Source organism: Musca autumnalis, unplaced genomic scaffold (assembly GCF_047663935.1).
Source record: "Musca autumnalis isolate F117 unplaced genomic scaffold, ASM4766393v1 scaffold_2, whole genome shotgun sequence".
Lineage (NCBI taxonomy): Eukaryota > Metazoa > Arthropoda > Insecta > Diptera > Muscidae > Musca > Musca autumnalis.
Genome location: NW_027411755.1, coordinates 49,217,559 through 49,244,803, shown reverse-complemented (window position 1 = coordinate 49,244,803; position 27,245 = coordinate 49,217,559). Strand labels below are relative to the sequence as shown.

Sequence of the window (27,245 nt, the reverse complement as noted above, 5' to 3'; positions counted from 1 at the left end):
AAAAAATAGTAAACATTAGTAGATTCTTGCAATACTGGAACAGACCATTTATTATTATTTAAATATACTCTCAATAACAATATTTTCTGTAGATAACAATGATTTCTATAGAAAATAGTTTTATCGGCAGAATTTTCTATAAAATATTGTTATCGAGAGTATTTTCCATAGAAGATATTGTTATCGAAACTATTTTCCTTACAAAAATTTTATTATGGAAACTAATTTTTTGTATATAAAATATTGTTATCAATACCATTTTCTGAGAAAATATTGTTATTGTTATCGATACTATTAATGCTGTCATCGGCCCTATATTCTGTAGAAATTTATGGGCCACATTTTTTATTGAAAATATTGTCATCGACTCTATTTTCTATAGATATTATTGTTATCGACACAATTTTTTTATATTAAATATTTTAATGAACACTGTGCCCAAAATAATATTTTCTATAGAGAATATTGTTGTCGAAACTATTTTCTATAGACAAAATTATTATCGACAGTATTTTCTTTAGAAAACATTGCCATAACACTATTTTCTATATACAGTATTATTATAGACACTAGTTTTTATGACAAATATTGTTATCGATAATATTAATACTGTTATCGACTACATTTTCTATTGAATATATTGTTATCGGCACCATTTGATATAGAAAATATTGCCATCGACCATATTTCCTAAAAATCATTTTGTTATCAACACTAAAGAAAATATTATTATCGACACTATTTTCTAAAGCGGGGTAAACACGATCAGTTTGGACTGTCGATTTTTCGGAAATATCGATTACTGTCAAACTGTCCAGCAACATCAAAACATTTTGTGGTTGCCTGATGACTTTCAAAAATGAACGGTCACACCGGCAAGCAAACGATTATTTGGCTTTCAAAACTGATCGTGTGTACCCCGCCTAAAGAATATTTTTATCAACACTATTTTCAAAAGGGGAAAAAATATCTACACAATCTTCTATGGAAAATATTGTTAACGACACAATTTTCTAAGGAAAATATTGATATCGACATTATTTTCTACAGAATATATTGTTATCGACAGTATTTTGTATGGAAAATATTGTTTTCGAAATTATTTTCTATTTAAAATATTGTTATCGACGCTATTTTCAATAGAAAATATTGTTTGCGACACTATTTGCTGTAGGAAATATTGTAATCAACAGTATTTTACAAGGAAAATATTGTCATCGACACTATTTTCTAAAATAATTACTGTTATCGACACCTTATTAAGAGGGAAATATTGTTATCGACACTGTTTTCTTAAGTATAATTTTATCAGCACTATTTTCTTTAGAAACTAGTGTCGATAATATTGTTTCCTATCAAAACATAGTATCGATAATTTCTATAGAAAATAGGCCAATCGACAGAATTTTCTATCACAAATATTGTTATCGACACTATTTGCTATGGAAAATATTCCGCTCATAATTTTCCATACTTTAACAAGTGAGCAAAGGCTATAGTCGGGACGGGGCCGACCATGTGATACCCTACACCTCTACCCCTGTGCATAAATTTTTCACTGGTAAACATTTCTTTTAGGGAATATAATCCGACTACCACCAAAAATGATATGCCTCTTTCTCTCTGGGACCCCCATAAGCAACCAAAATTTCGTGACCATCCGATCAAAATTACGACCTGTAGCTTGATTGCAAAAAATGGAAGAATTGGATGCATTACCGACTATTGTGGTATCTCCCTCGTTTGACCACCTTCGCCAACCTGCTTTACACCAATGTAAAGGTAATATTTTCTTCTTCCATTGACAGGCTTTGCCGTTGGAATATCCCTACTAGAAGCCGATATATTCACAAAGAATAAAAATTTGAATTTGTCTCCAAATGAGTTTTTCCCCATTCCGACCCCTAAATATTATCCGACTATCACCAAAATCAATAGGCTTCTTCCTCTGTGGGGCCCCCATCTACCCCCAAAAATTTCGTCACTATCCGATCAAAATTCCAACTTGTAGCGTGATTACAAAAAATGGAAATATTGGGTATATTACTGAATTTTGCAGTATCTCGGTTTGCTCACTTACGCCAACATACTTTGCATCAATATAAACGAGATCTTTTCTTCTTCCATTGACGGGTATTCCTTTTGGAATACCCCAACCAGAAGCGGAGATATTCGCATAAAAAAAAACGTTGACTTTTCTCCACATAAGCTTTTCGCTTAGTCCGACTCCTGAATATTATCCGACCATCACCAAACTAAATAGGCTTCTTCCTCTGTGGGACCCGCATCAACTCCCAAAAAATTCGTGACGATCCGACCAAAATTGCGACCTGTAGCGTGATTACAAAAAAAATCGGAAAATGGGATGCATTATCTACTATTGTCATATCTCTGCTATTTGACCACCTACGACAACCTGCTTTACATCCTTGTAAAGGTGATATTTTCTACTTTCCTTGCCAGGTTTTGCTTTAGATATACCTCTTAAAGAAACAGAGATATTGGCTTTGAAATAAAACGTTGACCTTTCTCCAAATAAGTGTTTGCCCATTCCGACCCGTGAATATTATCCGACCATCATCAAAATCAATAGGCTTCTTTCTCTTTGGGACCTCCATTAACCCCCAAAATTTCGTGACGATCCGATTAAAATTGCGACCTGTAGCGTGATTACAAAAAAATCGGAAAATAGAATGCATTATCGACTATTGCCATATCTCTGCTATTTGACCACCTGCGACAACCTACTTTACATCGTTGTAAAGGTGATATTTTCTACTTTCCTTGCCAGGTTTTGCTTTTTGTATACCTCTTAAAGAAACACAGATATTGGCTTTAAAATAAAATGTTGACTTTTCTCCAAAAAAGTGTTTGCCCAGTCCGACCCCTAATTATTATCCGACCATCACCAAAATCAATAGGCTTTTTCATCTATGAGACCCCCATTAACCCTCAAATTTTCGTAACGATCCGATCAAAATTGCGACCTGTAGGGTGATTTCCAAAAAAATAGAAAAATGGGATGTATTACCGACTATTGCGATATCTCCGTTATTTGGTTACCTACGCCGACCTAGTTTGCATCATTGTAAAGAGGGTATCTTCTACTTTCAGAGTCAAACTTTGCTTTTGGAAAGTTTTCAACCAAAGCTGTGATATTTGTCAATATAATTAAAATCGCAGAAATGAAAATTGGGGTTTTATTTGCTTCTATTGTGATATCTTCGTTGTTTGATCACCTACGAACACCTGCTTTACATCATTAGAAAGGCGATATTTTCTACTTTCATTGTCAGGTTTTGCTTTTGGCATACCCCATATAGAAGCTGAGATATTTGCTTTGGAAAAAAACGTTGTCATTTTATCCACCTAAGTTTTTTGCCCATTCCGACCCCTAAATATTATCCGACCATCACCAAAATCAATAGGCTTCTTCCCCTCCGGGACCCCAATCAACATGCAAAATTTCGTGACGATCCGATCAAAATTGCGACCTGTAGAGTGATTACAAGGTTTAGATGGACAGACGGACAGACGGACGGACGGACGGACTGACGGACGGACACACATATCCAGATCGACTCAGCTCGTCGAGACATTCATTTTGGTATATATAAGTATGGGTCTGTGACCATTATTTCAATGCGTTACAAACTTTTTGGCCAAAACCAACTTATAATACCCTCCCCACATAGTGGTGTAGGGTATAAAATGCAGTAACCACTTATCGTCTGCGATAGCGCGCAATGACTCATATGGTATTTTATAGCACTGGGAAATTTATGTTTGGAATATTTATTTTTAATTGTCTGCTTTTTCCCAGTACTTAAACGGGGTACACACTAGAGCTGTCAAACCATCGATATTCCCAACATTAGATATTTTCGATATAATATTTAAAAATATCGATTGCTATCGATACTATCGTTAAGTTGTCAACACCATTAATTTGGAGATGAAAATGGCGGGAATGTCAATGCTTTTCTTGACATTTTGCACAAGTAGCTCACAGAAATGTAAAGTAGAGTAAACAATTGCTTTTATTTTATAAAAATATTAAAAAATACATTTTACTTTTCCGAAAAATGTGTACGTGTGACTACGGACTTACTTTCTCACGCACACAAAACCGAAAAACATCGAAATTTCTATTTAGTTCAATGAATTTTACGTTGGGGTTGAGGTCTTTGTTCCGATAATATCGATAGACAAAACTATCTATCGATATTTATTTTTTAAATAATAATCGATTTTATCGATAGTGTCATCTATTTCTTTGCCAGCTCTAGTACACACGATCAGTTTTGACTGTCGATTTTTCGGAAATATCGATAAATGTCAAACTGTCCAGCAACCACAATATATTTTGTGAATGCCTGATGACTGACAAAAATGAACGGCCACACTGGCAAGCAACCGAATTTTGAGCAATACTGACAGTCAAAACTGACCGTGTGTACCCCGCTGAAAACTGACCCAAAAATATGTACAATTTTTTTGTACAGTTATCGAAACTATTTTCTTGGGAAAGTGTTATTATCGATACTATTATCTACAGAAAATACTGTTATCGACACTATTTCCTATGGAAAATATTATTATCGACACTCATTTCTATAAAAAATTCTGCTTTCGATTTTCTATAAAAAATATTGTTACCTACGAGTACACTGTTGTCAACACTATTTTCTACAGAAAATATTGTTATTGACTATATTTTCTATGGAAATTATTATTATCGAAACAATTATTCAGAGAAAGCATTATTATCGGTAATGTTTTCTAGAGAAATTATTGTTATCGGCACTATTTTCTATAGAAAATACCTTTATCGAGCCTATTTTCTAGAGAAAATGTTTTAATTGACACTATTTATACCCTACACCACTATGTGGTAAGGGGTATTATGCGTTAGTGCATTTGTATGTAACATACAAAAGGAAGCGAGGTAGACCCATAGTTCCTTCTAGGGATATATATAGAATCACTTTCTGAGTCGATTTATGCATGTCCGTCCGTCCGTCCGTCCGTCCGTCCGTTCGCAACGTACAGGTCGCATTTGTTGACCGATTTCGCTGAAAATTGGGGAATACCATTTTTTTAGCCGTCGGAAGATCAAGTTCGAAGATGGGATATATGGGTCCACGTTTTGGTATAGCCCCCATATAACGGTACCCCCCGATTTACGGTATTTTGACGTTTTCAGCTACATTTTCAGACCGATTTGGCTATAATTTGACATATAGGGTTCTTAAGTGTCAATAAACATATATAACAAAACTTGTGGACATAGGTCCCCGTTTTGGTATAGCCCCCATATAACGGTGCCCCCCGATTTACGGTGTTTTGATGTTTTTAGCTACATTTTCAGACCGACTTAGCTATATTTTGACATTTAGGGTTCTTAAGTGTCAATAAACTTATTTAACAAAACTTGTGGACATAGCTCCTCGTTTTGGTATAGCCCCCATATAACGGTACCCCCGATTTACGGTATTTTGACGGTTTTAGCTACATTTTCAGACCGACTTAGCTATATTTTGACATTTAGGGTTCTTAAGTGTCAATAAACTTATTTAACAAAACTTGTGGACATAGGTCCACGTTTTGGTATAGCCCCCATATAACGGTACCCCTCGATTTGCGGTATTTTGACTTTTGTAGCTACATTTTCAGACCGATTTAGCTATAATTTGACATTTAGGGTTCTTAAATGTCAATAAACTTATATAACACAATTTTTGGACATACATAGGTCCACGTTTTGGTATAGCCCCCATATAACGGTAGCCCATTTGGCAATTTTAACTACAATTTTTATCAGAAATAACTGTAATTTGACATTTGAAGGTTGTAGTGGTCACCACACATCTGCATCACCAATTTTCAACATAGCCCAAATAAAACGATACTTCCCGATTTTCGGTACTTTGAGGATATTACTTAAAATGTTTAACCGAACGTAGGTCCATGTTTTTGTATATCCCCAAAACAAACCTCCCGATTTTCCGTACCTTAGCTTTATTTTTTGGCGAACTTTCTGTAATTTGAAATTTAAAAGTCAAAAAAAATTCTGCAACAAAAATTTTTCATTTAAGTTCATATTTTCGTATAGCCCAGATACCTCCGAACTAGCTGTTAATGACATTTGAAGTTCCCACGTTATGTACCGATTTTCGATATTTTGAGGATTCCAGCTAAATTTTTTAACCGAATTAGGAGTTATTTGACATTAAAGGCTCCCATCAAAAACTGTCAACATAGGACCATATTTTATTATAAACCCTATATAACAGTACCTCCCAATTTCTAGCCCACCAAAAATTGTCAACAGTTAGATATAGGCACCATAAAAAAGGGCCTCCAGAATGAAGCATTTTATGTACATTATGTGACATTTTAACGTACTACCTTAAAGTTGGGGACAGGAATGAATATTTTATGGTGGAGGGTATGAAAAGTTCGGCCCGGCCGAACTTAATGCTTTTTTTCTGGTTTTTATAGAAAATATTGTTATTGACTAAAGATAAATTGCTATCAGCACTATTTTCTATAGCAAATATAGTTATCGATATTATTTGCTATGAAACACAGTGTTATATTGGGATACTTTGTTGAAGAAAATAATTTTATACAACTTCCTATAGAAATTTTCGTTATCGACCTTATTTTCTATAGAATTTCTTATCCCCACTTTTCTATAAAATCATTATTATTGATATAATCTTAAAAAGTGAATAAGCCAGACACCACTTAAATGTCCTTAATTACCTTGTATCACACAAATAAATTTACAGAGGGCTTGGAAGGGTAGACCATTCAATTACCAGACTAATTAATTACTCAATTTGTTGTGATAAATATTAATATGTTTATCTTACAACTTACAAAGGAAAAGGGTTGCATTCGACTCCCATTTATTTATACGTTGTGTCTTCTTATGGTGCGTGCTGATAAATCGTCAATAAATAGAGCTATTTACGCTCATGTTTACTTTTCCCCCATTTGCCACTAGAATAAGAAAGAAAAGCCCAAAGTTTACCAAGTGGTGATGGGAAAATTCCTATAGTTATTTATGGTGGTGGTCAATACCACAAACAGACGACACACACTTGCACACACGACAATCGGAAGAGAAAACTCATTTATAAAATGGCATTAACGTGTTGGCATATTCACGTGGTGCTTGCTGCTAGTTGTTCCGGCACGCACTATTAATGTGTTGCGGCTTCAAGGTGTACAAAACTAGCTTGCTTGCTTGCCTAGCTGAATGTCTGTCTGCTCGTTTATTTCTTGTGACAACGAACGGCCTTCAGTCAAAGACAAGGTTACCGGTAAAAACAAGAAATCAAAATAAAAAAATGTTTGTTTTTTTCTTTCCTCCTCAATATGAAAAAGTCATATTTTCACGTTCTGCTGACATTTGTGGTCTATGGCCAACACCACCAGCACCAAACTACCATTTATCCAGCTGATCCAAAAAATAAGCCTGTACATATTTATGGCAAGCAAACGCCATAATAAATTCATGTAGACACTTCTTACTGCTGCTGCTGCGTATGCGGTGTTAATGTCCAGACCATTTATCCGTCTACGCTGTTGTTTGTTATCAGGCACTATGCGTATGCATTCCAAGCAATGTCGTTTGGCATCAACAAGACACCATCGTGGCTAATAGCAGGTAGCAGTCACTTGGTCTAAAACGCAGTTTTTGTTTTGTTGTGTTAGCCATTATTAGTAATGATGTTGTTGTTGCTATTAATTGACCATAACATGTGGGCTACTAATAATGATGGTGATTCATTGATGGTTTCTTGGTTATTGAGGGGGGACAGCTGAATGTCGATAACAATGAATACTAACAAGTAAAAAAGTATCAGTCGGCTTTGCCGACAGAGATATACCCTCAGCCTGTGAAAATTGAAACACTTTTTTCACAAAAAACTTATGTATTTAGGGGGTTTTAAAATTTTAGTCGCATGAACCGACAAAAATGTTGATTAGGATTAAAGTTCAAAAATTTTGCGGAAAAGGTACTTAAAGGAATGGACCGACATGGACCATGGGGGTGCCGCAGGGGGTTTTTACACCCTTCGGGCTGTTTTCTCAAGAAGTATGGACTTGCCCCTGAAACAACTTTTACCATCGTAATTGAGGCAGCGAATGTAAGTTGCTTCAACAAAAATCAAAGTGATTTAATAGCAGGTCTTAAAGTGAACCTATCCAAATTTTTGCGTGTTAGGTACCGGATGGAGTGGACAAATATAGTCCATGTTCGAACCTGATCTATATCTTGTAGATATTATGAGAATGTGTAAAGTATGGACCAAATCGGACACTCCCATCAAGAGTTATCGTGCGCACAATTTTTCCGAATATTTTTGAACTTTTGTGGGGTAGGTACCTGAAGGAGTGGACCGATATGGCTTATCTACAAACTTAAACTAAGTTTGGAAACAATATAACGAAGGCCAAATTTTGGCCGGAATCGGCATATCCGTTCGAGAGTTATCTTGCGCTCCAACCACTACACACGGTGTCATAGGGTTTTTTGTACCTTTCAGGCTATTTTCTCAGGAAGTATGGACTTGCCCCTAATGAAACTTACAGCGTCGAAAAGAGGACAGCGAATACAACTTGCGTAAACAAAAATCAAAGCGATTCGAAATTTTGTGTGGGAGGTACCCGAAGGAGTGGACCGATTGAGTCCATATTGGAACATCATCTAAGTTTGGTAGAAATTACACGATGTGCAAAGTATGGACCAAATCGGTTATTCCCTACAAGAGTTATCGTGCGCACAAGTTTTGCGACAATTTTTGAACATTTGTGGGGGAGGTACCTGAAGGAGTGGACCTATATGGCCCATCTTCGAACTTAAATCGAATCTGGACAAAATATTTCGATACCCAAAATTTGAACCGAATCGATTGATGCGTTCGAGAGTTATCGTGCGCACCAGCCAGCCAGACAGACGGACGGACATTGCTAGATCTACTCAAAATTGTCTGAAACGGATATCGTACAAACATACTTGGGGTCTAAAACCATTATTTCGATGAGGCACATTTTTGGTCGTATCAAAGTGTAAATACCCTCTTTAGCCTAAAGGCTGAGGGTATAAAAATAATTTTATTGACACTAGTTTTTTATTGTTAAATTGATTGCGATCGATAACCTTACTGACAATAGAAAACAGTGCCGAAAAAATACTTACGATAACAATATTTTCGATAACAGTAGCTTTTATAGAAAAAAGGGTCGATAACAATATTTTCTATAGAAAATAATGTCGATAACAATATTTTCTATAGAAAATAGTGTCGATAACAATATTTTCTCTAGGAAATAGTGTCGATAACAATATTTTCTATAGAAAGTAGTGCCGATAACACAATTTTCTATAAAAATAGTGTCGATAAAAAATATTTTCTATAGAAAATAGTGTCGATAACAATATTTTCTATAGAAAAGAGTGCCAATAACAATATTTTCTGTAGAAAATAGTGTCGATAACAATATTTTCTATTGAAAATAGTGTCGATAACAATATTTTATATAGAAAATAGTGTCGATAGAAAGTAGTGTCAATAACAATATTTTCTATAGAAAATAGTGTCGATAACAATATTTTCTCTAGGAAATAGTGTAGATAACAATATTTTCTATAAGAAATAGTGTCGATAACAATATTTTCTATAGAAAGTAGTGCCGATAACAATATTTTCTATAAAAATAGTGTCGTTAAAAATATAGTGTAGAAAATAGTGTCGATAGAAAGTAGTGTCAACAACAATATTTTCTATGGAAAATAGTGTCGATAGAAAGTAGTGTCAATAACAATATTTTCTATGGAAAATAGTGTCGATAACAATATTTTCTATAGAAAATAGTGTCGATAACAATATTTTCTCTTGAAAATAGTGTCGATAACAACACTTTCTATTGAAAATAGTGTCGATAGCAACGATAGTCGATAGATAAAATTATTTTCTATAGAATGTAGTATCGATATCTTGATTTTCTTTGAAAAACAGTTCCGATAACAACATATTCTATAGAAAACATTGTCGATAACAATATTTTCTATAGAAAACAGTACCGACAATATTGTCTATACAAAATAACAACGATAACAAAATTTTCGGTAGAATATAGTGTCGATAACAGTATTTTCTTTACAAAACATTGTCGGTAACAATAATATCTATAAAAAACAGTACTGTTAACAATATTTTCTGCAGCAAATAGTACCGATAACAACATTTTTTATAGAAAATATTGTCGATAACAATATTTTCTATAGAAAATAGTGTCGATAACAATATTTTCTATAGAAAATAGTGTCGACAACAATATTTTCTATAGAAAATAGTGTCGATTGCAATTATTTTTATAGAAAATAATGTCGATAACAATATTTTCTTTAAAAAAATAGTGTCGATAAGAAAATTTTCTATAGAAAATAGTCTCGATAAAATTATTTTCTATAGAAAATGTTGTCGATAACAACAATTTCTATAGAAAATGTTGTCGATAACAACAATTTCTATAGAAAATGTTGTCGATAACAACAATTTCTATAGAAAATGTTGTCGATAACAACAATTTCTATAGAAAATGTTGTCGATAACAACAATTTCTATAGAAAATGTTGTCGATAACAACAATTTCTATAGAAAATGTTGTCGATAACAACAATTTCTATAGAAAATGTTGTCGATAACAACAATTTCTATAGAAAATGTTATCGATAACAAAAGAAAGCAATTACATATGAAGCTTACTAAAGGCTTCACTTCACACAGGCGCCTGACACTTCACATAACCCCCATATGGAAGTTGCCGACCACAAATGCAAATAAAAACCAATCAGTCCTTGCCAATTTTTCAAACAACTGCAATATTTGGTATCACAAAGCATCCGCAAAAGGTAGACGTCAGTTTGGCGATTCAGTGGCTAAGAAACGATGCAATTGACTATGACAGTGGCAGCTAGAGGCGTTACGATTTTACCGGTCTCTATTTATTATAAAATCTTACCAACTATGCCGGTTTGGTGGTGGTTACTCGAAACGCCAACTACTTGTTATGTCAATGTAAAATTGCATATTTAGTTAATTAATAGGGTTATTAGAAATGGGAGGACAATATGCGAAGATAAAGGCAAAAAAGTCTTAATGGCACTAGTTTCTATAAAAAGAGAATTATCGTCGCTATTTTCTATAGAAAATGCTATTATCGACAATGTTTTCTATATGAAATGCTGGTATCGACATTATTTTCTATAGAAAATGCTGTTAAGGGCATTATATTCTATCGAAAATGCTGTTATCGACAATTAGAAAATGTTGCTATAGTCTTATTTTTCTGTAGCAACTATTGGTATCGACATTATTTTCTATAGCAAATGTTGTTATCGACACTATTTTCTTTAGCGACTATTGTTATAGACACCATTTTCGTTAGCAAATACTGTTATCGAGACTATTTTTTATAGCAAATATTGTTGTCGACACTACTTTCTATAGAAACTATTGTTATCAACACGCTTCTCAATGGAAATTATTTTTATTTTTTTTAATAATGTACTTTGCATAGAAAATATTGTTTTTGATATTATTTTCTATAGGATATGCTGTTATCGATACCACGCTCTATGGAAACATTGTTATCGACACTATTTTCTGTGGAAAATATTGTTATCGACACTATTTTCTATGGAATATATTGTTATCGGAACTATTTTCCATATGATATATACTTATCTACACTATTTTCCATACAAAATATTTCTATCGACACTATTTATCGACACTATTTTCTTAAGAAAACATTGTTATCGACACTCTTTTGTAAAGGAAATATTGCTATTTCCAAAAAAAATATTGTTATCGACATTATTTTCTATAGAAAAAAAATATTTTTATCGACACTATTTTCTAAAGACAATATAGTTATCGATACTACTTTGTAAAGAAAATTTTGCTATCGAACTATTTTCTAAAAAATATATTGTTATCGGCACTATTTTGTAAAGAAATATTGTTATCGACACTAAAAAATTGTTTCGATATTAGTTTCTATAGAAAATATGGTTATCGACACTGTTTGCTGTAATAAAATATTGTTATCGCTACTACTTTCTATAGAAAATATTGTTATCGACACTATTTTTAAACAAAATATTGTTATCGACACTATTTTTTAAAAAAAATATATTGTTATCGACACCATTATCTGTGGAAGATTTTGCTAACGATAACACAGGTTTTAGAAAATATTACATTAACTTCATGTTATCGATATTATATTCTATAAAATATTTTAATTTTCGTTTCCCTTTAAATACCCCACTTACCTCTCCTTATTAAACACCATCTAACTCGCACATACACATCTGACGTTGACGATATATTGTATTTCCCCAACTTGTCTAATGTTTAACTTGACGATTGATTTTGCACATACACTTAGTACGTACATATCTATGTATGTACGTCCGTTTATACCTGAATGAGTGAGTGCGTGCGTGGTAATGCCCCCATCGTAAGCCGGTATGTTATTTGGCCATTGCCAACATAACCTAAATGCATGTTCATAGGTATCTTGTTGTTGGCGTTGTTAACAACTTTTTGGCGTATAAAATTGTTTTTCATTTGCATTACAACTACAGTAGCAACAAAATACTACTAGTTAAAGTTGCTATTCGACGCCGTTGTTGTTGTTATTTTTGCTGCTGCTTTGTGCATTTGTAACAACTTGTAAGAAGGTTAGTTCCGCATTTTTTACATAACTAATTCATTTAGTTTGTGTGCGTGTGTTTGGGTGAGTGTTCAGTGATTTATTTATGGCAATATTGAGGTTAGCTGACGGAACAAAAGGAACAATTTTGTTATTTCCCATAATTGGAATTTTTGAAAAAATAATTATTTAATTATTTGAGGTTTTAAAATGTGTGGAAATTGATGATTTTTACAAAGAAATTAATATATATAAGTTACAGAATACAGCATACAACACACTGAATTTTGTTGGATCATACACGGTAGAAAAAATTTCAAGAATTTAAATCTTAAGTTGTAAAAAGTAGTGAAAACCGAAAAATATGGTAGCAAAAAAAGTTGTTTGATTCTGTTCTAAATTATTTTGCTAAGTTTTTAAATACTTAATATCATTGTTGGGAAAATATTTAGAATTAATTAAATTTAAATAAAATTTCACACCATTAACTAATTAAATCATTTGATTCGCATTACCTCAAGGCATAATTTATGAAATTATCCAATTTTTATATGTGAATACAAGTGTGTCGTTTCGTGGAAACAAATTAACCTATTAAATGTTCATAAACTAAATTCTTCCAAAAACTACTTAATATGACATGGAAAATTGTGTGTTTTAATATTACGCGTGGTAATGGAACAATAGAACAATTCTCGGAACATATTCTCATTCCTCATTCTCAATGGTAATAAAGAAGTGGTATCAACTACTGAAGTTTTTCTAACTTCCATTATAATTATTACCATAATAGATATTGTGTATAAATTAATGACACACATCCATCTATCCCTCTATCTCCAAAACACATTCACTAATAAATTGTATTATTAAAATAAGTAACATGCAACATCATACAAACTGTACAACAACATTTATTGGTAACAATAGTTACCTGATATCATTTACATACATACTTACATATGTATTTATATGAGAGCATAAAGCAGTATTGTCTTGGAACCAATAATCTGGGCAAAAACAATTGGAAGATTTGCACAACCCAGTAAATAGTGTGCTTTGGTGTTAATTTTATTTTATTCTCCTACTAGCATACCCGGTTCCGCGTTGCAACAATAGGACCATCAGAAATTAATCAACTTATTTTCACCACGGGGTATTTATATTTCTCATTTTTGGATCACATTCCGTCACACATTCCAAATTTCATGAAATTGGAGACAAATGGCTTGCTGGTTCCATCAAATACCTGAAATTGGCCGAAGAAATACATGGGATTTATATCCGTATCTGAACCAATTCTTACCAAAATAAATAGCGTTCCTCCTTTAACCAATGAAAGTATCTTCCCCAAATATCACGCGAACCGAACAATAAATGCGTACTGTACTTTGTTTACAAAAATACATGGACGGACGGGCGGTCAGACAGACAAGCGGATATGCGTAAATCGACTCAGACAGTGATTCTATGTACATATTTTTCTAAAGGGAACTATGGGACTATATAATCGGTACAGATTTGGATATAGCCTTCAAATTTAACATGGGTGTTTTCTTGGGCCCTTTTTCAGTTTTACCGATTTTGACAAAAAACACGCAATGTATGTGAGATATTTATTAAATTAGGAAAATGTGACGTAATTAACCTGAGTGACATCGGGCGAAATTATATATGAAAGCCATATTCAAACTTGAACCGATATGGACCAAAGTTGATATTTTTCATTCCTGTACCCTCATAAATACTAGTGCAAGCACTCATCTAGCCAGGTCAAATGAAAAACAGAACAGTGGACTGTTGTTAAATTTGAAGGCTATTCATCAAAAATTGGTGAAACTACTCAGGGGCATAAAATATCACATACTAAATTTGAAGGCTATTCGATTAAAATTGACCGAGCTATAGCAAAATCGGGGAAAGATATATATAGGGCCTTTATCCAAATCTGAACCGATTTTTTGTAAAAATCGGTGTAGCGACTGATGGACCCAAGAAAATAACACACACTAAATTTGAAGGCTATTCGATCAAAATTGAACGAGTTGTAGCAAAATCGGGAAAAAATATATATGGGGGCTATATAAAATCTGAACCGACATATCTCAGAAGGTTGCAGGAATGGGCAGAATGTTTTTACACATTTCGCTTCGGAAGAGATGTCCAGTTAACGGAAATCAAGAGCCAAGGTGGTGTAATAAGAATCACAAGGAGGACCTTCGAAAAATTTCACAACAATCCTCGCACAACTCTTAATATGCACTAAGTCGGAAATTTTGAAGTTTTGTCCGGGATGTACCGGAAGGAGTTGTCCGATTTTTAAGCTTGATTTGAGTTTGAGAGAAATGTTCGACAGTTCCCACTTGCATTGCAGCTGGTCACCTTAGGATTTTTAGAGCTTTTGGGGCATTTTATTAGGAAGCATAGGCTTAACATTATATCGCTGAAAACACACCACAAAGAGTATGTGATAATAATAATAATATGTTTTATAATTTTTGAGATATGGAAGTTCAAATTGGGACAATGCTCAGACTGTATCGCCTACTTATAAAACAATGTCATGCACGATGCGCCTTAACTAACTTTTAACGAAAATCGCTTACACCTGGGAAGTTTTGTGGATTCTAAAACAGCAATGTTCATAGATGAGAAAAATCCAAAAACAAGAAAAAATCACTGGGGGATTTTTCTCATCCATGAACATTGCTGCTTCACAAACCGCAAAAAATTACACAGGTGTAAGCGGTTTTTTTTTTTAAGTTAGTTAAGGCGCATCGTGCATGACATTGTTTTATAAGGAGACGATACAGTCTGTGCATTGTCCCAGTTTGAACTTCTATATCTCCAAAATGGTAAAATCTACGAAAATACCATTAAGGCCAATCTTGTAGAGAATGTTCACTGCTACAACATTTTCTTTAGTCCAATTACGATAGGACCAGCGAGTTTCAAGTAAAACCATGAAGACATAAAAACCCCTAAAAATGTGAACTTTGACCGCGATTTAGTGGCAAATCCCTCCGGCTATTTTTTTTTTGCTTTTTTGATTTTTTAATCTGTAGTTTTAGAATTCCCAAAAACTTCCAAGGTGTAAGTACCTTTCATTTAATATTAGTTAAGGCGCACCGTGCTTAGCCTAAAGGATATCTAATTCTTTATAAAAATTGTGGTTTTGGTCAGGAAAATCGAATTATGAATCACTGTGAGACGTCGGTAAACACCATCAACATATAGTTAGTGTCGATCTGCATTTCTTGGGACTTCCGAGGATTTGTGCCAATGGGAACATCTACTCTCAGTCATTCTCAAAGTATGCTGGGTAACATTTTATTAGATACAGGTGGGCTTAAGCCTCCTGGAATTGAGGCAAACAGTGTTTTCACCTTTTTGTTTGACATGGACTCCAATAAATAAGGCTTCTATACAGAATATATTTTTATAATTTTCTTAAATATAAATACCGTGCTTAAAGTACTGCGCATATCATTTTACGAAGCAATATAAACTTTTCGGGAATATCATATCAAGTCCTGACTTTGATAAGTTTGAACGTTTTCGACTGTTGAACGCACAATTATAGTCAACAAAAATATGGTTAGTGTCGATCTGAATCTCTTTGGTATTTTCAGGATTTGCCTCGAATTAAATATCTGGCTAATAGTGGATTTGTCAGGTCAAAAGCCGCATTGATATGAACCAATCGTTTTCAGTTAACCAAAGCCGTCTTTAGTTATTCACACAGTAAGCTTGACACAATGTTATAGGCGTTAGAGGGCTCTGTGGTATCGTCGCTCCTCATCGTTTATTCTTCATACCAACACGCTTTGATTTTTGTTGTAACAACTTATATTCACTACCCCCCATACGACGATACAAGTTTAATCAGGGGCAAGTCCATACTTCCTGAGAAAATAGCCTGAAATATGCAAAACACTCCTGTGACACCGTGTGTATGGGTTGGAGCGCAAGATAACTTTCAAAAGGATCTGCCGATTTGGTCCAAAATTTGGCCTTCGTAATATTTTGTTCAAACTTAGTTTCAGTTCGAAGATAAGCCCTTCAGGTACCTCTCCCACAAAAATTCAAAAATGATTGGAAAAATTGTGCGCACGATAACTCTTGAAAGGAGTGACCGATTTGGTCCATACTTTACAGATCCTAATATATCTTCCAGGTATAGATCAGGTTTAAATATGGTCTATATTTGTCCACTCCTTCATGTACCCCCCACACAAAATGTCGGATAAGTTCACTTTAACACCTGCTCTCGCATCACTTTGATTTTTGTTGAAGCAACTTGAATTCGCTGCCTTCCTGGCATACTGGTCCAAAAGTTATACCATGACCCACTACAAAATTCAGAAAAGACTCTAAATACATTCGATCTGTCCGTAGATGAACGTTTCAATTCACATAGGCTGAGGTCGGCTTTTTCGACAGAGCTTTTTTACTTGTTTTCTCTCTTTTCCATGTTTTATTGTTCTATTGTTCCTTCCCATTCTCCCGATAACCCTCATTTAAGCTTCGGCAACAGAACGAAGCTCGTAGTCGAATTTCTGGTACTTATTTTTCGGATGTTAGCATGGAGTAGGAAACATTGCGCCATTTCGCTTGCATGTTATCTGGAGGAGCAGCTGTGTGTATTGAGTGGATTTCTTTGCGGCTGCCTGTTGTTCGTCATACCTTATTCACATACATATGTTCCCATAAACATCCCCGAATGGAAAAGGGAGACTCCTTTATTATGTGCATGATTCATATTTGCTCAGTGATATGAGACCTAATTTTTATAAACGACTCCAAACGGCGTGTCTTAAGATTCCGCTTGTAGAGAAATTTTGTATGTCTGAAATTCTCACAAAATGTCGCCTACATTACGTTTGGGGGTATTTGCCACCGTTGCAAATATTATCCTTGGAATTGAACCCTGTTCAAGGCGAGTGCGCTTAACATTACTTTTTACACATAGTCTAAAGTTTTCCAACAGTTGTTCCATTGCATTGGCATACAAATTGGCTAAAATATTTTTTAATGAAATGACCATTAAAACAAGTAAAGAAATATCAGTCGGCTTTACCGACAGCGATATACCCTCAGTTTGTGTGAATTGAAACTTTCATCTTTTGACAATAACAAATGTCATACCGGCTTTTCATTTCCAAAGGATCTTCGAACAGATCTTAAATTGTTCTTAAACAAAAATCTTGAATTTTTGTGGATGAAGGCCGAAGTGGGTCATTTCTGAAGTAAGACTACATTTGAACAAAATATTAGTAAATCCAAAGTTTGGACGCTTGCTCCGTTCAACAGATATAGCGCGTAGCTTTTTAGTGACACTTTTTTTAACTTTTGGGGGGAGGTACTGGAAGTAGCGCACCGATAGTGTCCATCTTCCAAATTAAACAAAGCTTGGAAAAATATTACGAAAGTCAAATTTTGAACGGAATCAGCTGATCCATTCGAGAGTTACCGTGCGCTACATTCAGCCACTTTACATGGTTCCATAGGGGTTTTATAGCTAGGACATGCCCCTGATGAAACATGTACCGTCGTAAGCGAGGCAGTGAATACAAGTTCTCACAACAAAAATCAAAGCGATTCGAGTGCAGGTCGAAAACTGAACTATTCCGAAATTTTGTGTGGGAGGTAGCCGAAGGAGTAGACCGATTGAGTCCATATTGAAACCTCATCTAAGTCTGCTAGAAATTTTACGATATGGAAAGTATGGACTTCCTTCAAGAGTTATCTTGCATACAAATTTTGTGAACATTTTCGAACTTTTGTGGGGGAGGTACCGGAAGGAGTGGACCGATATAACTTATCTTCGAACTTAAATTAAGTTTGGACAAAATATTACGAAAGTCAAATTTTGGACCGAATCGGTTGATCCGCTCGAGAGTTATCGTGCGCTCCAGCCAGCCAGACAGACGGAAGGACAGTGCTAAGTCAACTCTAAATTGTCTGAAACGGATTTCGTCCAAACATACTTGGGGTCTAAAACCATTATTTCGATGAGGCACATTTTGCCCGTATGAAAGTGTGTAATATACACTATTATACCCTCGTTAGAATGAATTCTGACGGTATAATTATACTTTGATTATACCTTTGATCTGTTTACCCTTATATTTTTCGGTTGAGAGATGATACGACTGATCTTCAAAAAATTGGCCATTATGGCAAGTCTTTCATTCACCGGAGTTAATATGGAGAGATGATTACAAAATAATTTGCGAGCAAAATCGATTAAAAGGCAAGAGAAGACTTCTGTCATATCAATAAGTGCACTCCGATTCTATATTTAGCTCAATGCTTTGGGACCTCATTTTTATCGGAGAGTCAGAGAGGCTTGTCTACAATGGCTTGTGGTATCTGAAACACTTTACCATTAAGGTTGACTATTTGAAAATGCATACTACTTTCCGCCCTCAAATTCTGTTTCTTGGACATCGAGTTATCAATGGAAGATTCATATGTTTTAACACATTCATAAAAACTAATTGTTATAGTAATTTATATACGTACATACGTATATACATATGTGCATAGGGATCTCCCACAGCCACATTTCGAATCATAAGTCTTTCATGAAACTAATACCGAACTAAGTGTTACCAACATATTGTTGTATTAATTTAAATACCTACATAAATGTTATAATTTCTAATTGGTGCTGCTATCTGTCTGTCTAATGCCTCCTGCTAAGGGCATTTGTGTACTTGACACACTAGACAGCAAAAGCTACAAATAGAGCCACAAAAGAATGGGAATTTTTTAGAGAATAATTTATTCGAGTATCGAATATGGATATTAGACGGGTTTCCTTGTATGTCGTGTGGAGTTAAAGGTTTCATTTATGTGTGTATGTGAGGAGATACATTTTGGGCATTTAAAGGAAATGGAAATTAAAATTGGTATCTAATTCAAAGACATTATGGACATATAGAGTAGATAGTTTAATACTGAATTTAAAGTGAATGAGAAAATTAGCCGACATCGTTGGATATTTGAACTTACAAATGGACAATTTTATTTAGAAGTAGCAATTCAAAGGACGTCTTTAAAAATGAAATGGCTCAGAAGCATGGTCAATCTTTTCATCTGACATGAACATATCCATTAAGAATCTGTTGAGCAATTTTGCATTTGGAAATTCCATTCTGTGATATCCACGTCTAAGTTAGGAATTTCCTTTCGTAATTCACAAATGATGGATTGTTAAAAAAATGTTTGTTTCACCTAACCACCACCCACAAAGGCAAAGTGTTATAAAAATTCTAACGTAAAATCCCATTTAATTTAATAGTCTGTGTTACCTGTGTACTTGTGTGTTCCCGACATAATGGTTTTTGTAACAATTGCTCTTTGCATTGGGCAAAACTGGTCCAACAACATTTGCAAAATCCACGGTTTGCTTTTGTGGCTTTTGTATTGACGACCACCATACACACATTAGCCTTCATCCGGGTTCCACATTATTGACATTAAGGAAAACAAAATCTATGACTTGATCTATAAGCTCATATTGGTTTGTAATTGCATCATATGCAAATTACAACAAATAAAATTTTGTAGCTCATAAGTAAATAATATCAGAATTTACTTTATAGCGGATGTGGGAAATGACAAACATTTTCAAAAGGGGTTTTCTTAGTTAGATCACAAAGTTTTTAATGTTCAGCTGTACAGTTACACATTACAAAATTCCTTTTAAAAAGGGTGTCAACAATTTATTTCAAAAGCCTTGTCAGCTGGTGTTCTTCAGATGTGATGGATGGGGTTGATATCCTAGTACGGCATTCAAACCATATTTTTGTATTGCCTACCCAGCAAAATGTTCGATGCCAAAGATGCCATTCAATCGTGGGTGCAAGTGATCTGGCATGTCATCTTTTTTGCCATCTTCATCGATGAATTTTATATGAGTGTGGACCCCAAAAGATGCTATTCATTTTTGGATCCAAAGCATGTCATATACACCAACGCTTTGACATGCCATTTTCACCAATGCCTTGGTATTTCATTTCCACCAATGCTTTGGCATGTCACTTTCACCAACCCTTTGCAATGACATTATCATTACGACGAGAGTTTTAACAACGTTGGTTGTGATTTCGAGTCTCCGACAAATCAAGCCTATTGTAAATAATTAATCTTATATATTTAGACAAATGTGTATAAATAAAAACACAAAATTCATCTATATTGGATCGATCGAATGGGTTCAAATGCTGATGAAAAGATCGGATCTTTCACGACTTCTTTTGCATGCTCTTCATGTTTATATGATAGGCTCGTTAGTCTAGACGCTAGAAGTTTGTATTTTAAGACCATGAACATTTTTCTTGACATATCTGGGTTGGCGAACCGGTAAAATCGTCGATTCCTATGAATACGGGCCACTTGTGTTATATACAAGCAGATTATTGCAGTCCTTAGGGCAAATTTGAACATTCAATGCGTGCGACAAAGTTTATCACAGTGGCGCCACCTAGATTTTCACATTGTTTTCTGAAAGTGGTCTTGGTCTGCCAAAGTGGCCTTGGTCTGCCAAAGAATTTTTAGTAAGCAAACTTCTGATCATACAGATCTCTAAATATTAAATTACGTTAAACTTAGTTTTGAAGAATTTTTTGAAAATATTAGAGGGACATCATTCACACTAGCCCTTTTAGTATGTACCAAAGGGTTTTTTGGAGCTTTTGGACCATTATCTCAGGAACCATGGACTTACACTGGAAAAATCTATCGTTATAATAGCGACTGTGAAAACAACCTTCTGCAAAAAATTTCAAAACGATCAGATACGAGTCCTCAAACTTCACTTTTTCCGAATTTTGTGTGGGAGGTACCCGAAGTAGTGGACCAATATAGTTCATATTCCAACCTGATACATAACAGGATGAAATAATACGATATGCAAAATTTGGACCAATCAGAAACTCCCTGGGAGAGATATCGTGCATTTTAGTTGGTGCCGTCAGGGTTTCATGGAGCTTTTAGGCTATTATCTAAGGAAGTATGGACTTACACACGAACAAAATTGTACCGCCGTAAGGGGGTCGAAAGGACAACCGGGTGAAACAAATTTCGAAATGATCTGAGAGGAGCTCTGTTTCCAAAATGTTGTGTGGGAGGTACCCGATGAAGTGTACAGATAGGACCGAAAGGAATAATACAACGTGCAATGTTTGTACCAGGCCGATTGCTCTCTTCGAGATTTATAGTTTACACCACTTTGCAGAAAATTTTTTAAGTTTTGTAGGTGAGGTACCCGAAGCAGTATACCGATATGACTCATCTTCGAACTTAAACTAAGTTTGGTCAAAATATTACGAAGTGCAAAATTGGGTTCGAATCGGTTGATCGGTTCGAGAGTTTTCGCGTGCACCAGCCAAACAGATCATAGTGTATATACCCTTGTTAGCCTAAAGACTGAGGGTATAAAGAGCAGTGGCTTGTGGAGAAGACTTAAATTACCTATCGAACCTCACATGCAGCTGGGCCACCTATCCCGCTACGTTTAGTAGCCAATTGGTAGTAGCCTTTTGGTAACGACGTCGTACCAGTGACTTAATTCAGGGACCACAGAAAGACAGTAGCTTTAAATGGTGCTCCGTACCGTGATGATCAGATCCAAACACTTTGACACAATTGGTTCAAGGAAAGTTGGTTGGTCGGCCGTAACCAGCCTAGTGTTGAAAGCAGACTTCCGGAATATGACCAGCAGTACTTCTGCAAGTAGAAAATATCGAGTATGCTCTCTTTTATCCACTTGATTCCACTCTTAGATAAATTCTTACGAACATGTCGATTCTCACTCGCGAGCGCTGTCAACAATAGAGTGGAGAGTAAATTTCTTGTTAAACTCGTACTCTCACTCGGGAATAAAATAGAGCAAATCGGAGCTCTGGTAGGTAGTGCCGTGGTGTTTAGCCATCTAGACAGATACCCACGTAAATCATCACCACTTCACCGCACCCAATGTATTCATAGTCACCCCTTATTTCAGCAGTGATGAGCTGTCTAATAACACTGTGAACACAAATTTTGGGGCAGAGATAATTCCTTTTGGAGATGAAAGCCCTTGGTGAGTATACTAAGAAACCCAAAGGACAGATCCGCCGTGAGTCGAACTTCCGCGTTATGGCGTGATGAAGTTTTTGTTAGAGACCCTGTAAGGGATCAGGAATTTGAGTTATATTTTTGTTCACTATTGTTTTAGCTTATTTTTGTGATGACATGTCTGCAGTCAAATCGAATGGGGATTATTTTAGTAGAGCACTTCGAGCTTCTAACTCGCTTCCTTCAATGTCCTCTTCGTACTTTATTTTAAGAGACGCTACAAAAGTACCACATGATGTCGTTTTTCAGCTTCGAAATGTTCTACAAAAATGTCGCTCAGAAAATTTTAGGTACGGCTCTCATTGACAACTAAACGATTTTGTCGCGTTTTCGTGGTCGTTTTGTGCATTTACCCTGGTTTGATGTCTATGCAATTCGAAGGGGTACATTTTAAGCAAGGTAAACAGTGCAAGAGATACCACTTCTCCTTGGTAAATACTCTGTTTAAAGGTACGTGTCTTCTACTTTAGGTTTCTGAATTCCATAAAAGTTCTGCCGTTCACGCACACATATATAGTTGACTATCCAATGACATGATTGAGGGGGTCAGAACCACTTTTTCAATGAGACACATTTCTTATCGTTAAAAAGGGTATATAACTTCTTTAGTCATATAGCTGAGGATATAGTTAAGGGTTCCATCTCTCTTTCATGCTACGATTCTTAGACTTTAGAAGTCTAAATTCCACAAACTCCTGCAGTTCACACACACACTACTGGGGGAAATCTTCTCTACGTCCTTGAACCGGGAACCGTTCGCTCGCACGACCTCTTCTGGTTCCGTACTCGGTTGAAAGGTGTGATTATAGAGTACAATGCTTTTAGAGGCTTGGTATTTCCCACAATCCATATCCACGTTTCGAAACTGAAAGTGATTCCCATCATGAGGAGGAGCTGTGCTTCACAATGCTTCGCTACTGGCGTGGTAAAATAAATCTGGCATTGCCGAGGAATTTTTAGAGTTTCCCAGCCATAAGGAAGCATGAACTTGCCCAAGAAAATATTATATCTTTGTAAACAAAACTTTAAGGACTCATTTCGGTGAACCTTTCAAAGCGGTCCTTGTATTTAAATTGCATATGGTGGCAAAATTAAACGACAAGCGTTTTATTTGAGAGATTCCATCATGAGAAAGAATACATTTATTTATTGAGGCTAAGCGACAAATTATTTTCTACTTTTAAGTGCATTTATAAATAAAACACTGAAACTTATTTTTTTAAATTTTTATTATTTTAATTTAAGTGATTTTTTTATTTATTTATTTTAAGTGATTTTATTTTATTTTATATTTTCAAACATATTTTCACTATTTAAGAAAATAGAAAGTTTTTGTAAAAATATGCAATTATTTTTTAAAATCGAAAAGCACAACAAGCGAAATTATTTTTAGAAAAATTGCGCGATTTTTTCAAAAATATTTTCACTATTTAAGAAAATAGAACGTTTTTGTTAAGATAGGCAAATATTTTTTTTTAAATCGAACAGCGCTGCAGGCGAAAATATCTTTGGAAAAATCGCGCGATTTTAAATTGTCTGAAATGTAATTGCCTTTTTGCCGATGACTTCCAAGCCCCCTCCGACCCAGATTCTAAAAAAAATTATTTTAAAAAATCCAACATTTTCTTTGAAGTTGTCCAATGAAAGCTCTGAGTGTCCTTCCAGTCTTCAACAAAGTCTGGGTGTGTCTGAGACCCCTTTATACGATGCGCTTAAAGCATCCTACCTTCGAGATCACAAATATTCTTTGAAATTTCACTATCAAAGTTCTAGATGTCTTTCCATCCTTAGCTTAGTTATGTTTACTGTTCACAACAAATTTGAAATTTTTAAATTTTAACACCAACCTCCTCTTTAAGAGAATCCCTCAAATTTCGCCTTTGCCTTTACACCTCTGCCAGCTTTAATTGTTGTAAATATTTTCACCAGACCTCTTCATTTCTGGCTGAACAAATAAAGCATTTATCATTTAATTAATGGTTATCAATTTTTATTTTAAGCCAGAATAAACAGCCAACAGCCAGACTTATAGACAGTTCAAAAGTAAACAAATACGCAATGTAAGCAAACCTACAGGAAAAAAAAACAAAAAACACCAATATTTCTGCAAAGCCTTTTTCGGTAGAAATTTTCTCTGCCGGTGACTGTCTGAAGATTATGTTTCGACAGAATAAAGTAAAAAATTTATAGGCCTGAACATCATATGAGTAAACAACTAAACGAACAACGACAACAACAATGACAATGACAATACCAAAATATCAACAATTGCTGCAGCATGGTCAAGGACCAGCATATAGTCAACACAGGCTCACAGACACTTTGCTATCCACCACCACCAACATGCAATGGAAATGAAAAATTAATGTTTGTTTTTATGCTTACTTCTGATGTTGTTTTTTTTGTATACTTGCTTGTTTGTTTGTATCTATGTTTCAATTTCCGTTTGTACTTTACCATCTTCTTCTACTTCTATATTTCGTTTTTGTGTTTTTTTCAGCCATACCCGTTGGCAATTGGACACCACCGGACATCGATTATAATGAACGTTTCACCTGGGAGGGTGCCACCGATATGAGTACCAATTATCGTGAGGCATTGAAGCGTGGCCTACCGTATCCCATCTTAACGGTAGCTGAGTATTTCAGTCTCGGCCGTGAAGGTTTCTCATGGGGTGGCCAATATCGTGCTGCCGGCTATTTTGCTAGCATTTTACTGTGGGCCTCCCTAGCCTCATGGCTGATGATGAATTTGCTGCTTATCGCTGTGCCACGTTACGGTGCATATATGAAGGCCTTAACCGGTGCACTTTTGATATGCACCAATATTGGCTATTATTGTCAATTGCCAAAGAGACCGCTGACCATATACATGGAGGGTGGACGTTTGGAATTTCATTTGGGCTGGTGTTATTGGTTGCTATTGGTAGCAGGTAAGTAACTGAATGAAATGAATGAAACATCAATGTATGTATGTACGTATTTGGATTGTAGTTTGCTTTGTTTTATTAAGGTAAGTGAGTTTGGAACGTAGGAGAATTCATTGTAAAGTAGTGGGAGAGGAAGATAGGAGTATAAAATTTGGCACTGAACAAAATCCGAAAATTCTGAACCTGTAGAAATTGGCAGGGCTTGCGAGCTTTCGCAATATGCGTGATGGTTACTCTATTATACAAGATGAAAAGCCTGGAACATTCAATCGCTCTAACAGGATGGAATGTAACAATTCGGGTGTCCATTGAAGTCCCTAGTAACAAACCATGCGATCTAACACAAGAAAAAAACTGAACGTAGAGAAACGTACATTGCATACACGAGCCAAGGCAGTGAGATTGTGGGACTTTATAAGTAGGATAAACATTATGGTCGTTTCGATCCAGGAAACAAAGCTTAGCGAAACCTGTAGCTACACTGAAAGAAAAAGCTTCATAACATAAACGAAATCGTACATTCCATCAATGAAATGTGTCATTGATTTTGAACTATAACTATACGAAAAAAGTTTTATTGGGTATCATTGAAGAAAAATGAACGAATTTGTTCATTATTGCAATTAAACTATTTCATTAATACAATGAAACTTCTGCATTGATACAATGGAACTTCTTCGTTGATGCAATGCAACCTCTTCATTAGTGCAATGAACTACTTTCATTAACATAATGAAATACGTTCATTAACAAAATGAAATACTTTCATTAATACAATGAAATACTTTCATTAACATAATGAAATACATTCATTAATGTAATGAAATACTTTCATTAATGTAATGAAATACTTTCGTAAATGCTGTTATTGACGCTTCTGCTAGGTTTTGCAAATATTCATGCATACATATGTATGTATGTGATTCCATACACACATATGTATGTATGTGGCAAATTTATAAATGTGTTCTGTTTATGGTTGTGAAAAATATAAAACATTTGTTTAATAAAGAAAAAATAATTAGAAGAAAATTGATAATATAAATAAGTATTAGGAACTGCAAACCTGTTTCATTTATTTAATGAAAATGTTTCATTTATTTAATGAAAATGTTTCATTTATTTAATTTTCCGTCATTTTCTTAAAAGATGTTTGCGTACTAGTTTTCTAGAGGAGGTCTTGCCTTCTTAATACATCAGTCTAACCAATACTATCTCGCGTGAGCTGAACTCTAGTGATCCATCCTTTGGGGTAGCAGTCAAGGTGTACATACCGGCTGTATGGGCGTTATATGCCTGGTATTAGTTTTGGCAATAACCGTCTGGTGTAAGGGGACATCAACGCTCATCATGAGATTTGACCAATGGCCAGAGCACTGATCGAACAAATTGATAACTCCAAATTTTGCACATTGAACGAAGATAATCCCAAGAGGTTATGTGG

At 35.0% G+C, this 27,245-nt stretch overlaps 1 protein-coding gene across 2 annotated transcripts in view; it reads left to right on the top strand.

Annotated features, from left to right (window-relative positions):
• The window catches only part of mol (dual oxidase maturation factor 1 mol), a 202,458-nt gene that overhangs the window by 163,725 nt on the left and 11,488 nt on the right, over positions 1–27,245 (top strand). For both annotated transcript variants that reach the window (XM_073967655.1, XM_073967654.1), the window contains exon 6: positions 25,373–25,804. In XM_073967655.1, the coding sequence (XP_073823756.1) occupies positions 25,373–25,804 (432 nt within the window). The remainder of the gene's footprint in view (positions 1–25,372; positions 25,805–27,245) is intronic.